At 50.5% G+C, this 15,170-nt stretch overlaps 4 protein-coding genes across 4 annotated transcripts; 3 read left to right on the top strand and 1 right to left on the bottom strand.

The window, feature by feature from the left end:
• Window positions 1-1,673: 1,673 nt before the first annotated feature.
• C8Q69DRAFT_146484 (hypothetical protein) lies at window positions 1,674-2,963 on the bottom strand. Its single transcript, XM_028625484.1, has 3 exons — window positions 2,748-2,963; window positions 1,910-2,663; window positions 1,674-1,844 (listed from the first exon to the last, which is right to left on the bottom strand). Exons 1-3 carry the CDS (start codon window positions 2,796-2,798, stop codon window positions 1,756-1,758), a joined length of 894 nt encoding a protein of 297 aa, XP_028487340.1. The 5' UTR covers window positions 2,799-2,963; the 3' UTR covers window positions 1,674-1,755.
• A 2,054-nt stretch (window positions 2,964-5,017) lies between these two features.
• Window positions 5,018-7,079, top strand: C8Q69DRAFT_441875 (putative bZIP transcription factor; the record flags this gene model as incomplete). Its single annotated transcript, XM_028628787.1, has 3 exons — window positions 5,018-5,509; window positions 5,580-6,856; window positions 6,929-7,079. 3 exons carry the CDS (start codon window positions 5,018-5,020, stop codon window positions 7,077-7,079), a joined length of 1,920 nt encoding a protein of 639 aa, XP_028487339.1.
• A 1,042-nt stretch (window positions 7,080-8,121) lies between these two features.
• On the top strand, window positions 8,122-10,109 carry C8Q69DRAFT_456373 (hypothetical protein). The gene is made up of 5 exons (XM_028629831.1): window positions 8,122-9,064; window positions 9,156-9,267; window positions 9,326-9,416; window positions 9,472-9,556; window positions 9,644-10,109. Exons 1-5 carry the CDS (start codon window positions 8,460-8,462, stop codon window positions 9,891-9,893), a joined length of 1,143 nt encoding a protein of 380 aa, XP_028487338.1. The 5' UTR covers window positions 8,122-8,459; the 3' UTR covers window positions 9,894-10,109.
• Window positions 10,110-14,786, top strand: C8Q69DRAFT_456372 (putative patched sphingolipid transporter). Its single transcript, XM_028629830.1, has 2 exons — window positions 10,110-10,797; window positions 10,902-14,786. Exons 1-2 carry the CDS (start codon window positions 10,534-10,536, stop codon window positions 14,457-14,459), a joined length of 3,822 nt encoding a protein of 1,273 aa, XP_028487337.1. The 5' UTR covers window positions 10,110-10,533; the 3' UTR covers window positions 14,460-14,786.
• The last annotated feature ends 384 nt before the right edge of the window (window positions 14,787-15,170 follow it).

Genomic DNA, 15,170 nt, shown 5'->3' with positions numbered 1-15,170 from the left:
TGTGCCCCTTTTCCACTAGTCCCCCAATTTCCTTCGTGTGATTTTTCTTATCACATGTTTTTCCGAGCGAGATATGTATTTTTCTTCTTTTTTCTCTCCTACTTCATTTCCCTTTTTTTTAGAACCTTTTGCCCTATTTGTTTGAGGGTCCTTGTCTGCGCCTAAGGAGGTCCGGACCTGTAATGTCCAACGTCTCGTAGGCTTACGCAGTGTTCCTCACTTTTTTCCTTCAGCTACTTCTACCTTTCCTGTACTTTATCACCTTCATTTCCCTTTGCGTGGAGAAAAAAAGTGTTTGTTAGGCCGTTGCTACCTTTGGTGACGGTTGCCGTCCGTGGAGATTCTTTTTTGAACAAGACTTAGGGGGATGATGAGAAGTGCCGGGCAAAGGAAATAGGAGCTACGCGGGGGGACGAAAGACGACGTGATGATTTGCGGGATTGGCAGGCGAATCTCGCTTGCTTGTCTTCGTTCTATTACTGTTTTCTTTACACTATTTTACTTTGGTCTCTTTCGCCGTCCGCTTGCACCGGGCCGATGATGAGACGATGTTGACGAGAGCGAGGGGAGAGAGGTGCCTGATGAAGTGTTGTGTTGTACTTAATTCCATCTCCGTGTGGGAGGCGCCAATAGCGATACCCTTTACACCTTAGTTCTTTTTTCTATTTCTTCCCTTTCTTTCTCGTTATGCTTTCTTCATCCTTGTGGGGGGTTTTCCTACCTTGCCGCCCACCTGTCCAGCGTTGAACTAGTAATAAGATATGTAGTGTAGAGTAATAATCTTGGGATAAAACCACGAAATAAATGATCTTAGCAGGTCAAATATATTGAGCATGGCAGAGAATATTGTAGCGATATCCGTAATAAATCTCTCTCAAGAGTCCGTTTCACTATCCCAATTTCCCATCTAGGAGGATAGATAGGAAACCGACTATCATCTGCAGATGGCCTTCTGCGATTTACTGCGTAAATCCTATAAATGGCTTGGAGAACACGGCTTCAGAGGGGTCTTGATGTTGGTGTATATAAGCTCAGTTACTAGTTAGTTATGCGGATTTATTTTTCCTTTCAACTTGAATTGTTCCCGCTACATCAAGCTAGAAAGGGAGAACAGAAGAAGAAATTGCGTTCAGTTATTGTTTTTTTTTTTCTTTTCTGGCTGTTCGACTTTATATGATAAATAAAAACATATATAATGTTACGTTGATTGTATGTATGTACTAGCGGAGAATTCCCCATGGAGATATGACCGCGTTCTGGGCGGGGAGAGTGTTACATGTTCTCTACACTATGACATTGCTGCCAGCCCGGTTTACAGGACAATGGACGGATCTCGAAAACGATATGCTTTTCTCGCCTCCCCGATCGAGCAGACTGTTGACTAGACTAGACAAGTGGATCTTCATCAGACAGGTGTGTATCAGAAAGAGTGCAATATCAATTAAATAGATGGGAATCAGAAGCAGAACAGTTACCGATAGCCCTCCCATTCCATTTTCTTCTATATTACCCAATAAAAGGATGATGTTTACCCCCTTTTTGACTCGAGAGTAGACTATGAATATCTGTGCGCGCCAACCCCAGTTAGCCATTGCAAATGGAACAACCTTGGAGCCTTTCTTTTCGTTTTCAACAAAGACATGAACCAATATGAATAGAAAGTGTGCAAGGCAGGTTTTGAAAACGCCGAAAGATCGTCAGTGCGTGATGGAAACAGATCATAAGTAGTTAGGAGGCTGAACACCGAACGAGCAATCAGTAGTTATCCTCGTCCGCTTGTTGGTAGATATGACGACTGCGTCCGGGATCCTTGCGCATCTGCTGACCGGAGCCTGTGAAGCCAACTGTTGAAGAAACCAATCAGTCAATGTGATCCGGAACCAGAGCGGAAATAGTAGACAAGACATACCTCGAGCGTTGATTCCCTCTGGCGTTCGGAACATACTCTCCTTCTTTCCGGGCCGTCCAAGTTTGGCTTTGCTGGCAAAGTCCTTCCACTTCATCTTGCCTTCTTCGAGCTCGCGGTTCGCTTTCACCTTTTTGGGAACCTTGGCCGGCCGGGCAGGACCTTCGCCAATCTTGTTGGGTTCCTTGCGGGCCTGGTTGGCCAGGGCCGGATTGATATCAGCCGCGGCTGAGATGACGCTCGAGTTGGCGGCCACTGTGGGAGGAGACGGAGTCCCTGGGATTCCATCAGCCTTGCGCTTGCGCGAGTCACTGGTGCTGGAAATCGGCTTGATATCTCTAGCGGTCAGCGTCTCCGTGGTCCCGTAGGACTTGAAGGAGACAATATATACGGGGTTGCTGGAGGAACCGGTGACGGAGGTGATCCTGGCGGGGTAGAAAGAATTATCGCCCGACACCCAGCGGGCAAGCACATTGTCATTGACGGAGAACGTTGCAGGCGTTGAGGGAGCTTCCTCCGCTGGAGACTCCACGGCGGGCCTGCGATACCCAGCTTGGTATGCGGGGTGGTTCTCCTTGGACCATTTCTCCTTGGGCGCGGGCGGGGGAGATTTCCGGGTCGCAGTCGGCGGAGGGGGAGGCTTGAGCTCCGCGATGGAGGTTTCGGTGAGAGTTATGAATTCTTCAAGCTCAGCCTTTAGGCTCTGCAATTCCGCATTCTCGGGGTCTACCTGTAAGCTCGATTGCACGGTTTCGAGCTGTGCGGATGGTCAGTTCCCATGTCTTGTCTGTGGATATTCCTAGGTTTTAGAGGGATAGAGTAGAGAATTGTTTTGGCATACCTGCAATTTGAACTCCTTCACCTCGGCCTCGAGGGCCGCCACATCCGCCATGGCTGTCTGTCCTGGTCAGGAAGGAAGACCAATACGGGGCTGGAATTAAATTATGATGAAACAAAACTCCCCGTTTCCCTACGGGGATTCAAACAGCGACAATGATGCGATAAGAGGACCGGGTGTGCGGGGGGACGTGGAGGAAGGCGATGGGCTTGGGCTGTGGAGGACGGATTCCTCTTTGGGACACGCGACGTCGCGATAGGTAGCGGTCACGTGGTCTCTCCGTCCCGCGATCCGCCGCTGCGGGGAGACCGTTGAGGACGTTCTCGATCAGTTATTCTTCTTATTATTATTTAGCTCATTGATTCTACTCTACGGAACACAGTTATGATTATACTATATATTGTATACTCTATACGGGTTTACATCCGTGAGTCGGAACTGCTCCCAGAGTTTATTACAGGGAGATATACGGATAGATGGATGGATGTGAACCTTCGATATCGGGGGGATCAGCGCGGAGACTACTCAGCGACGAGCTCACGTCACTCGGTAACGGCCTAGATACTCCAAAAGGGCCAAAGGGGGTCAACTGGTTTGAAGAAGCACTGGTTGCCACTACTAGATAGACTAGGAGATTCCAGATCGACGCTCCCGCTCCATCGCATCGCGGTCATCCAGAAGGGCGGAACAAGTGATAGCGGGATGAAGACCATATGGTGGCTATTATGATTATTGTTATTTCACTTTCGGGTCGTCTCTCACTTTTTTTTTTCTTTTCTCATGAGTGAACGGAGTTAATTAACTGATTTTCACGTAGACTTGAGTTCATGAAGAATGTAGGCAATAAGATTAGGATCGCACTCGGCCAGCCGGGGATAGCCGGGGTTATCAAACGTTAGACCCGGCTGGTGTCTGATTGGGTTGAAGAGCAGCAGATGCGAGGAAAAAAAAGAAAACCAACGATGATTTTCCCCTAGAAGAACACAGAAGGGGAGCGACGAACGAACTAATTTTATGAGCTAGTCTAATGATCCTTTTAATATTAATTGAATTTAACCTAATCTTTCAGTGAGTCTCTGACTCTCTGGTACTCTCGAATGATTGAATGCCGCCCTAAAAAGCCCGCCGGAGCCGCTGACAAATGTGACCGTGTGCGCTTTCCCCCTTTCGTGCTGATTGGCTTCGGAAGAATAACCGACCGACTCTCCATGCCGCTTTTGGCTGTCTGGTTCGCCTCTTTTTTTCTTTTCTCGCTTCTCACAGGAAGAAAAGATAGGAGAGACTGGATTCAATTTCTATTATTCTCTCTATCTACGGTAATGGTATGAATATGATTGTGGTCTGCACGGCTAGACTGGAACATTGCTTGCAGGTTTCCCCAGCAGTAATAATAGATAATAGCCAGTCCTCTTATACTAGACTAGAAGCAACGGGCTGCGGATTGCCTCTGTAAGTTAGGTAGTAGTAGTCTATCCCGATTCGAAAGTCTGGCTGTCCATCGTTCCGGGGGCCACACCCCTCTCTCTCTCTCCATCTGGTACGATTGCATTCTACCATAGAACTCTTCATTATTCTCTGCTCGCCTCCAATCCTCCGCTTAATTATTCCCATCTCTCTTTGACTACTACTATCTACCTGATTCATCACACACTTCGGCCCAGTGGCTCAACCAGCTCTGCGGATCCGGAACTGTCGTCCCTCCTTGCAGTGGCTTCTGGCCAGCTGCTGCCTCCGGTCTCAAGCCGATACCCATACACCATACACCATACACCGCCGCCCCCGCCATCTTGGCGAGGCGATCCAGATCGTTCGTCATCGACCAGAAGGTGTCGACGCTTCTCTGCCTGAATTTCACCCTCTCCCACCAGCTCTCTCGCTCGTTGCGGACGGCTGTCACCCTTGGTCTTGGTGTTGACCGCATTCAGTTCGAATCCATCCCAGGCTCTTCACGGAGAGCCGAAGTTCAGTCCTCAACCACACTCCCAATTGCCACGAAGAAATCTCCTGAGTGCCGCCCGCTGGTGCATCAGTGATTCACGCCTTCGCCCTCAACACACCCAGCACTGACCTCCCACACGCTTCAGAGCAGTCCATCACGATCAGAACGGGCGGGAGGCCCGTCCCCATAGATACAGACAGTTCACAGCACGAGCTGCCTTCCAAATTTATCGTCGACGTTGCGCGAATCCTTGGTCTGGATCGATTAGTCAGATCCCGGCGCGCGAGGGATCCAAATCAATCGAGTCATTTCTCTGCCCCAAAGTGACTGAGCGATGGCCGATTACAACACTCTCTATCAGCAGAACCTTTATCTCTCTCCCGGCCAGCAAGACCTGTTGCTGGCTGCCCTCCATTCGAATAACCCATCGCAGAAGCAGGACAAGAACGCCCCCACGGACGGCGTGCAGCCCAAGCGGGAGCCGGACACGACGAGTCCCCAGCAGCCACACTCCAACCATTTCACCATGCCACCCACGCTCTTCGAATCTCCCGGTCAGGAAACCATCGGCTCCGGCCAGTTGGGCTTCGAGGAGAGCCCCTTCCTCGACTTTGACCCGGATGTCGATTTCGATTTTCAAGGCGCCGATCAATTGATCGGCGATCTACCGGATTCCGTCTCCCCTGAGGAGCAAGAGCATCGAGAGAAGAGAAAGAGCATGGATGGGAAATCGGAGCCCGAGGAAGCGGGCAAGAAACGACGTGAGAGTGATGAGAAGTCCGCGAAGAAGCCGGGCAGGAAGCCCCTCACATCCGAGCCGACCTCTGTGAGCACTTCCTTCACCATGCTGTCTGCCTTGACGTGTCGTGGTCTTGACTAAACTAACAATCCCGTAGAAGCGCAAGGCTCAGAATCGTGCCGCCCAGCGAGCGTTCCGCGAGCGCAAGGAAAAGCATCTAAAGGACCTGGAAACCAAGGTAGAAAGCCTCGAGAAGGCTTCAGAGGCCACCAACCATGAAAATGGACTCCTGCGTGCGCAGGTGGAGCGCTTGCAGGTGGAACTGAGGGAATACCGTAAGCGACTGTCCTGGATCACGAGTGGGAATGGCTATTCGCCCATGCAAGCCATCCAGAACACACATTTCAGGAATCTCTCCGGAATAAGCAACAACGACTTCTATTTTGATTTCCCCAAGTTCGGTGATCTGCCGGGTGCGCATATCTTTAATAACGGTTCGTTAGCCAAGGCTAACCCGAACGTGGCTAAAGAAAATGGCTCTGCAGCAGGGCCAGCATCAGAATTCCGCACTGCACCAGGAGTCCTAGGTAGAGACTCTCTGGGGTCAGCAAGTATCAGCGGAGCTTCTCCAAAATTCGGGTCGCCCGCTCAGCCGTCCACGGCCCCTGGGAAGACAGCCACTGACAAGCTGAACGGCGCACGTCGTACAGGGAATGATTCCAGTATGAATATGAAGGGCACTTATGCCTCGGGTGCGGTGCGGAGCAATAATCCTGCTGCTAGCACCGCTGCCCCGAAACAGAATACGGTCGGCTCGCAGGGCCAGGCGCCCGTCAGCTCCACCGTGTCTAATTCAGATTCTCCCTACTCATCATCAGAATCTCATCAGGGTCGCCTTTTGTCGTCCGGCGGGACCTCGCCGGAGCCGGGTTCGAATTCTCCCCCGGTAGGAAAGCTGAATGAGCAGGGACAACCGACGGAGGACCAGTGCGGCACCATTGACGGTGAGAAATCCTTCTGCGAAAAGCTTGGCCTGGCGTGCGGAAATATCAAGAACCCCATACCTCCAGCGATGAATGGAACTAATCGCTTGTCGCGTACGCCAGGCCAATCTCAACCCTCTAAAGACCAGCAGCCTCTTGGACTCGACTGGCTCAGTCAACAGAACGGTGGCCAGTTCGATCCAGTCTTGTTCGGTGACTACCGGGATCCGCAGGAGGCGATTCTGTCCCAGGACTTTGGCAACTTTTTCAATGACGCTTTCCCGCTGCCCGACCTGGGCAGTCCGTTCCACAACTTCCCCGACGTCACCAGTCCGCCTGCACTGGGCCCCAAGAAAGATCTCATATCGGATATCGATAACAAGCTAGATGATGACGACGAGGTTGTTCCCGGTGAGGATAAATCACAGATGATGACTTGCACCAAGATATGGTATGTTTCTCTCCCTTCACTTTTCTTCCTTTCAAATTGATGTTGCCCTGTCTTTTTACTAACTATGTATAGGGATCGCCTACAATCCATGGAGAAGTTCCGCAGTGGCGAAATTGATGTCGATTCTCTCTGTACAGAGCTACGGACCAAGGCACGGTGTTCCGAAGGTGGTGTGGTTGTAAATCAGAGGGATGTGGAAGATATCATGGGACGCGTGAACTAGAATTCCGGCAGAAATATGTGCCTTGTGAAGAGCTCGCCCGCGAATCTACCACGCGGATGTGGTGCTTAGTTCTCACGGTCTTCTTTCAAGCTCGCTACCATTTGATACAGCGGTGTTCTCGTGTATTGGATTTTGCTCACTTTCTGGATTCACGGCGAAAAAGGGCGAAACCGGCTCAGTTTTACGTCGAATAAAAGCGCAAGGATATAAAAGAAATGCATATCAAGGCTGGCTGGGGGGACATCGGGACAGGCGTGTGTAACCGGGATGCTCAAACGACTTGGGCAGTCAGGCGGTTTCGATATCGAATTGTTGATTTCTTCTATATTCCCGATTGTTCCGTTTGTTCTCTTGTCTGCATTATCCAGGAGGACGTGACCACGCGGAGACAGTATCTCCCCGAGCCAGTGTCCACACCGACAGGACGCAACGTCATACGAGATGGTCACGTCTGGTTTTCAATTTCGACCAGAGATTTATCTTTATTCCCTCGTCTATTTCTTTTACGAGTACTATGAAATCCACGGTATCTATTGATGATTTGAGAAGATACGATCGCTAACACGCGGAATAAGCGTGATACACGTGGATGAGGAGAGGTGTACGGAAATATGTATGTACTAATGGCTGCATTCTTTGAGCCAGCTTCGGTTCCTGCATTCTTAGTGCGGGCCCGTTCGACTACAGTTGTTATTGTTCTAATTCAACTCTCAGCTAAGGGTCTGTTCTAAGTAGTATAGTTAGTACTTTGGGGTATTTTTCTATCAGCGATTTGATGCCCGTTCGATGCTGGCCATTTAACATGCGTCTTTCCTGCTCTCGTCTAAAAGTTTCGCCCTCGTGACGTAGATATAAGCACATAATATGGCCGTTGCAATGACGGATCGCCAAGTTAGCTATGTCCTATGACTGACGCCAGTGCACATCGACGACGATCTGGAACACAGGCAAACTGGCCAATGGCCGGGAAGAATTGGCCTGAGCTTTGCCCATTACTACAGTTACACTTCGCTGGAAGAAATTCAAGAGCAACCCGTCTTCGGAATCATTTCTTCGTTAATGATTGACTCTCGAGGTATTGTATTGAGTGTCTCAGTGTACGATTGCAGCTCGTCTCGCCCCTTTCCCAACCAAATCGTGCAAGGAAACAGGCACAAAAGGAGCTACCATGGCCACGCAGCCCCAGTGAACTCCCCTCGTCCAATTCTGACGTTGCAGGAATACAACTTTTTTTTTTCTCTCATCAACCTAATCCCTGTTCTGTTACTTTCATCTGTGACCCTTCCATTATGGCAGGATGACGCAGGCAACGTGACCCAGATCCTACCATACAATGATCTATTGGAAGAGGAGCGGGGGAAGACTTGACTTCCTTATATTATGACGGACAGATGCATACCCCGCGAGTCCAGGATCTATCACTCGTCGTCTCTCCGGAAGTCCTGCGATTCTGTTATCGATAGCATTCTTCTCCGCTACCATCACAACGAAGAGGAAGAATCTGCTGCCGCCACCATGTCGCGCAATGTATGCGTCACCGCCGCTGAGGGCTATACGGGCTTCCTCATCGCGGAGCTCCTTCTCACAGACGAAAACTTCCAGAAGGAAATCGGCACCGTGACGGGCCTAGCGATGAACACGTCCCATGACCATTGCAAAGATCTACAAGATCTAGGCGCGACCATCGTCGAGCATAAGCCTGGGAAACTGAAAGAGATAGTGAAAACGCTGCAGGATACGAAAGCTGATACGCTCTGTCTGGTCCCTTCGGCGCATAAGGAGAAGATCCAAACTACGACAGAGCTCATCAATGCGGCGAAGCAGGCGGGGATTCCGAATGTGTTGTTTATCAGTTCCGCGGGGTGTGACCTTGCAGAGAGGGAGAAGCAGCCGAGATTGAGAGAGTTTATTGATTTGGAAACGCTGTTCATGGCGAGTAAAGGGGATCCGGGGACGGCTACGGGTCATTCGCCGGTTATTATTCGGTGTGTTTTCTTTTTCTTCTCCCCTTTTTGCCTTTCTGAAAACACATGCTGCTGTAATGGAGTTTTTTTGTTACTGACTGGTTGAATGTAGAGCCGGTTTCTATGCTGAGAATCTTCTGCTTTATGCACCTCAGGCTCAGAAGGAAGGGAAACTTCCTATTCCGATTGGGAAGAATCATAAATTCGCGCCTGTGGCGTTGGGTGTAAGTTCCTTGGAACTATATTTATCTTAAGAGTGATCTGTTTTGCTGACACAGATAGGATGTTGCCCTCCTCGCCGCTCATGTCTTATGCGGTAAGGGTAAACATGGCTTTAGCGATAAGCATAGAGGCCAGCTTATGATCATGACGGGTGTGTAATTTGCTCACGAGATGTGCATTCGTTCTCACTAACCTATCAACAACAGGACCAATGCTTACCGCTGGTGATGAACTCGCCGCCGCTGCGAGTAAGGCACTTGGATCCGATCTCAAATTTGAAGATATCTCCGAGTATGTTGTCTACCCTCTACTACTTGATCGTCTTTTTTGGAATAATAAAATTCAAATACTAAAATGGAAAATCATCGCTCCTTTTAGAGAACAAGCCAAGAAAGTCCTCCACGCGCAATCCGACAGCGACGAGGCGGAAATCCAATACCTGCTTGAATACTACTCTCTCGTCCGCGAAGGCAAGACCAACTACATCTCCACCACTGCCTTCCACGACGTCACGGGTGATCATCCGCAGGAACCGCCGGATTTCTTCAAGGTGTACGCGGAGGAATTTCTGCCGCGGGCTCAGGGAAAGGCTCCGGCGAGGAAGAAGAGAAAGGTTGATGGGAAATAGGGCTATGATATATATAGTACTGGGTATGTAGTATTTCCCGTGGCTTTTGGCGTGGAGCTGGACGGGGCTGGATGGAATTGCGGTGTCTATTTGGTTTAGCTTTGCTGAGAATAATGAAAGTTTCAAGCTTCCTATCCAATATCCAACACCTAATGGGTGAGATCTCAATGCTCGTAAGATAGGATTAATTACCTATTATTATATCGCAGTAAATAACGAAACACACCATGCGCCGTTCCTGGCTTTAGCGCCAGTTCTCCCCCGCGCCCAACCGTGGCTGCCTCCGCTTACGTACTCGTGCCGGACCACTCCTGCTTGGCTCCCATATTCGATGCTCTTATCATCCATCTGATCGGATTGTATTATTCGGTTTGCTCTTCTCTTTCGTTTCCTTTATTGACGTTGGTTTTCAGCTATTGATCGCGCTCGCTGAGACTCCCCCCCGTCAGAGCTGTGGTCCTCTACTTATCTCGGAAAGATCCGATCGGCGTCCAACTCACCCACTACGTCACCGCTTCTCTACGCCCTGTCTTGTTCCTTAATGACTACCGATCCAGAGAGCTATTCGACGCTGCTGGTGAAGTGATAAGCTGTCGATTCGAGACACTGGTCAGATTGACCAGCTCGCGATCTCGCCAGGATGCGCGGATTAGAGCTCTCCTTCGGCATCCTCGGTCTAGCGGCCTTGTTGCCTGCTGCCTTGGGCCAAGGAGTAACAAAGAGACATGAACCTGGTCGCTGTGCGATTCGAGGTCATTGCGGAAAGAAGTCCTTTTTTGGTGGAGAACTGCCGTGTCCAGACAATGGGCTTGCTGCAGAACCAGAAGAGAGTGTCCGGACGAAGCTGGTCGGTCTCTGCGGAGACAAGTGGAAAGAAGGTCCTGTATGCTGCAAGGAAGAGCAGGTGAGACTATCCTCTCCTTTCTATCATCCTCATACTGCGCGATTCTCCAGGAAGGAGCTTTTACGCGCATTTAATTCCTTGTGCTGACAGACCACTGGCTCTAGGTCGACGCATTAGGAAAGAATCTGAAACTGGCAGAAGGAATCATTGCATCTTGTCCAGCGTGTCGCGAAAACTTCTTCAGCACCTTCTGCACGTTCACCTGCTCTCCGGACCAATCGCTCTTTGTCAACGTGACCCAGGTCGAGAAGAATAGTGCGGGCAAATACCTGGTCACCGAACTTGAGAACCTATGGTCAGAGGAATACCAGAGCGGGTTTTATGACAGTTGCAAGAATGTAAAGAACGGAGCGTCTGGTGGAAAAGCCATTGACTTTATCGGAGGCGGTGCCAAAAACTACACGCAATTCATGAAGTTCCTGGGCGACAAGAAGCTACTGGGTAGCCCCTTCCAGATCAACTACGAGACACAGCCCAGTGGTCCTGAGGACTACGGTATGAGGCCACTGGACATCAAACCGAAGGCGTGCAATGACTCCGATCCGGCGTTCCGCTGCTCCTGCGTGGACTGCCCAGAGGTCTGTCCGGAACTGCCCAAGGTCGCGGAACAAGAGTACTGCAAAGTCGGTCTACTGCCATGCTTGTCATTTGCCGTTATTCTGATTTATTCCGTATTTATATTACTGGTTGTTGCCGTCTCCAGCTATGTCACGTTCAGGGAGCGGAGATACCGCAAGCCTGAGCGCGTGCGACTCCTTCAGGACCCGTCTCCTGATGAAGACGAGGACGAGGGCGAGATTGTGCGGAACGGTGGTTACTTGGAGCAGCCTGTTCGTCCATATAAACTGAACAGCGTCTTCGACGTTGCGTTCAGCAGACTAGGAGGCTTCTGCGCTCGGTTCCCCGCTCTTACGATTTCCGCCAGCACATTGGTTGTGGCCTTGCTCAGTCTGGGCTGGCTGTGGTTCACTGTTGAAACTGATCCCGTACGGTTATGGGTCAGTCCATCTTCTGCAGCTGCGCTGGAGAAGGAATACTTCGATACCAACTTCGGTCCGTTCTACCGCGCAGAGCAAGCGTTCCTCGTCAACGACACTTCTGCCACTGGCCCCGGTCCTGTCCTGAGCTACGAGACCCTCAGTTGGTGGGTCGACGTTGAGAGCCGGGCGCGACGCATGATCTCCCCGAAGGAGCAGTTGTCGTTGGATGATGTCTGCTTCAAGCCCACAGGGGATGCTTGCGTGGTCCAGTCTGTGACCGGTTACTTTGGTGGCAATCTAGACCCGAGTTCCTGGAGAGATCGGCTGGAGCACTGCACCGAGTCTCCTGGCGATGTTACCTGCCTTCCTGAGTTCCAGCAGCCCCTCAAACCCGACATGATTTTGGGCGGCTACGAGAAGACCGGCAATCCACTTGATGCACAAGCACTTGTCGTTACATGGGTCTTGAACAACCATGCTCAAGGCACAGAGGGAGAAGCCCGTGCTATTGACTGGGAAAACAGTCTCAAGGGTCTGCTCCAGGATGTCCAAGAAGAAGCAAAGGAGCGTGGCCTGCGGGTGTCTTTCAACACGGAGGTCAGTCTTGGACAGGAGTTGAACAAATCGACCAACACCGACGCAAAGATCGTGGTTATCAGCTACGTGATCATGTTTATCTATGTGTCCATGGCTCTTGGCTCCGTCACTGTCACTTGGAAGTCATTGCTCACAAACCCTGCCAACGCTCTTGTCCAGTCCAAGTTTACCTTGGGCATTGTCGGTATTCTTATTGTGCTCATGTCCGTGTCTGCTTCAGTTGGACTGTTTTCTGCGGCCGGCATCAAGGTCACTTTGATCATCGCAGAAGTGATCCCATTCCTTGTTCTTGCCGTTGGTGTCGACAACATTTTCCTGATCGTGCACGAGTTTGAGCGGATCAATGTGACGCACCCGGATGAAGAGATCGATGAGCGTATTGCTCGGGCAGTGGGCAGGATGGGACCCAGCATCCTGCTCTCTGCCACTACAGAGACAGCTGCCTTCGCCCTAGGAGCGTTCGTCGGCATGCCTGCCGTCAAAAACTTTGCAGCCTATGCCGCTGGTGCCGTCTTCATCAATGCAATCCTGCAGATCACCATGTTCATATCTGTACTGGCGCTCAACCAGCGCAGAGTTGAGAGCCTCCGTGCGGACTGCATCCCGTGTCTTACAGTTCGCAAGGCCAACTCGTCCGGCATGCCTGAAAATCAAGTATATGATGACCAGGAAGAGGAGAGCTTCCTGCAGAAGTTCATTCGCAGAGTATACGCGCCTCATCTCCTCGGCCGCAGGGTTAAGGTGGCTATTGTGATTGTGTTCCTGGGGCTTTTCACTGCCGGTCTGGCTCTTATCCCGGAGGTTGCACTCGGACTTGATCAGCGGATTGCAATTCCCAGTGACTCCTACCTGATTCAATATTTCAACGATTTATACGCATACTTTGGTACTGGACCTCCAGTGTATTTTGTGACCCGCAACGTCAACGTCACTGAGAGAGCCCACCAGCAGCAACTATGCGGGCGGTTTACGAGCTGTGAGGAGTACTCGCTTGCATTCGTGCTGGAGCAGGAATCCAAGCGCCCTAATGTGTCTTATATTTCTGGATCGGCAGCCAGCTGGATCGATGACTTCTTTTACTGGCTGAACCCCCAACAACAATGTTGTGTGGAGGATGACGAACTCTGCTTTGAGAATCGCCAGCCGCCGTGGAACATCTCTCTATACGGTATGCCGGAAGGCAATGAGTTCGTTCACTACGCGGAGAAGTGGATCCAATCACCAACAGACGCCGATTGTCCCCTCGGAGGCAAAGCGGCATACGGAAACGCAGTGGTGATCGATTCGGAGCATGTGATGATCAATGCCAGCCATTTCCGGACGAGCCATACGCCTCTTCGAAGCCAAGAAGACTTTATCAATGCTTATGCGGCGGCACGGCGTATTGCGAACGACATATCTCAAGAGCATAACATCGATGTGTTCCCGTACTCGAAGTTCTATATCTTTTTTGACCAGTACGCCTCAATCATCCGTTTGACTGGCGCGTTGCTTGGCTCTGCGGTTGCTATTATATTCCTCGTGACCTCTGTCCTTCTCGGCTCGGTAGCAACTGGGGCCGTGGTCAGCGTTACCGTGGTTATGATTGTGGTAGATATCATAGGAACCATGGCTGTTGCCGGTGTCTCTCTGAATGCTGTCTCCCTTGTCAATCTGATCATCTGTGTGGGCATTGGTGTCGAGTTCTGCGCACATATTGCGCGAGCTTTTATGTTCCCTTCGCGCAGCATCATGGATAAGGTACCGACCAAGTTCCGCGGCAAGGACGCTCGTGCGTGGACGGCAATGGTCAACGTTGGAGGCAGTGTCTTTACGGGTGTCACGATCACGAAGCTTCTGGGAGTCTTCGTCCTCGCGTTTACCCGCAGCAAGATCTTTGAGATTTACTACTTCCGTGTGTGGCTCGCACTTGTCATTTTTGCGGCTCTTCATGCCCTTGTTTTCTTGCCAGTTGCCCTCAGTTATTTTGGCGGTGAAGGTAAGTTTGAGTCGTGGCTATGTCCAAATTCCCTGCCCCTTGCAATGCTGACCTCCATCCAGGTTACGCCGATCCTGAGTCCGATGGCGGTCTTGAGGAGAACCTAGCTTCGAGAGGCTATCGGTCCTTGCTCATGGATGATGATTACGATTCGGATGATGACTAGGCATGTTGGCAGTTGCGCTTGATTTACACGCAGTCCCTTTTTGTCATTTATGATGTCCTGCGCTAGCATTTGGGCAAACACCCACTCGGAACTATATACTAGGACGTGTTGTCAGCAGCGAACGTTTGTTTCTGATGTCCGGGATCTCAACAGACGAGGTAAACGTCTTGAACAATATGCAATTTGGATTTTTAGGGAAGGCAGTACACAGGCGTCGAATTAGTGTAATGAATATCACATATCACCGGTCCCAACTACATCTCACAGCAGACTCTTGCTTCGTAGACAGTAACCACATATGTAAAGACTGCTTTATGTATCCGGTTGGCTGTCATATTGGTTCTCTCTCTAGATAGTCCCCAGGCTTGAAGACATGGAGTCCAAAGTATCTGAACCAGAGGCTATTTTCATGAGTTGATTGCTCGTTGCTATTCCAATCCTCTGGGACATTTGGTATTTGTTATCACCCCAGACTGTTTGTTATTCACCTGGCATCTGCTCCGTAGACATCTGGTACTACCAGGCCGCAGCAAACTGACCATCCCACCTGCTTCAGAATACAGTAGATCCTCCATGTGGGGGAAATTACCAGGCCGTCAACGCTAACCCCTGGACAATATCTTAGCAACAGAATAAATTTTGTCCTCCAGAC

This window comes from Paecilomyces variotii (genome assembly GCF_004022145.1).
Source record: "Paecilomyces variotii strain CBS 101075 chromosome Unknown C8Q69scaffold_2, whole genome shotgun sequence".
NCBI classification, from domain to species: domain Eukaryota; kingdom Fungi; phylum Ascomycota; class Eurotiomycetes; order Eurotiales; family Thermoascaceae; genus Paecilomyces; species Paecilomyces variotii.
Note: the sequence above shows the minus strand (reverse complement) of the source record. Positions and strands in the feature narration are given on the sequence as shown.

Coding starts and splice junctions, on each gene's coding strand:
- C8Q69DRAFT_146484 (XM_028625484.1), bottom strand. CDS start 2,798: ATGGCGGATGTGGCGGCCCTCGAGGCCGAGGTGAAGGAGTTCAAATTG. Junction 2,664..2,747: donor TGAAGGAGTTCAAATTGCAG/GTATGCCAAAAC, acceptor CCATCCGCACAG/CTCGAAACCGTGCAATCGAG. Junction 1,845..1,909: donor AGAGGGAATCAACGCTCGAG/GTATGTCTTGTC, acceptor TTTCTTCAACAG/TTGGCTTCACAGGCTCCGGT.
- C8Q69DRAFT_456373 (XM_028629831.1), top strand. CDS start 8,460: ATGACGGACAGATGCATACCCCGCGAGTCCAGGATCTATCACTCGTCG. Junction 9,268..9,325: donor TCGCGCCTGTGGCGTTGGGT/GTAAGTTCCTTG, acceptor TGACACAGATAG/GATGTTGCCCTCCTCGCCGC. Junction 9,557..9,643: donor AAATTTGAAGATATCTCCGA/GTATGTTGTCTA, acceptor CGCTCCTTTTAG/AGAACAAGCCAAGAAAGTCC.
- C8Q69DRAFT_456372 (XM_028629830.1), top strand. CDS start 10,534: ATGCGCGGATTAGAGCTCTCCTTCGGCATCCTCGGTCTAGCGGCCTTG. Junction 10,798..10,901: donor TATGCTGCAAGGAAGAGCAG/GTGAGACTATCC, acceptor CACTGGCTCTAG/GTCGACGCATTAGGAAAGAA.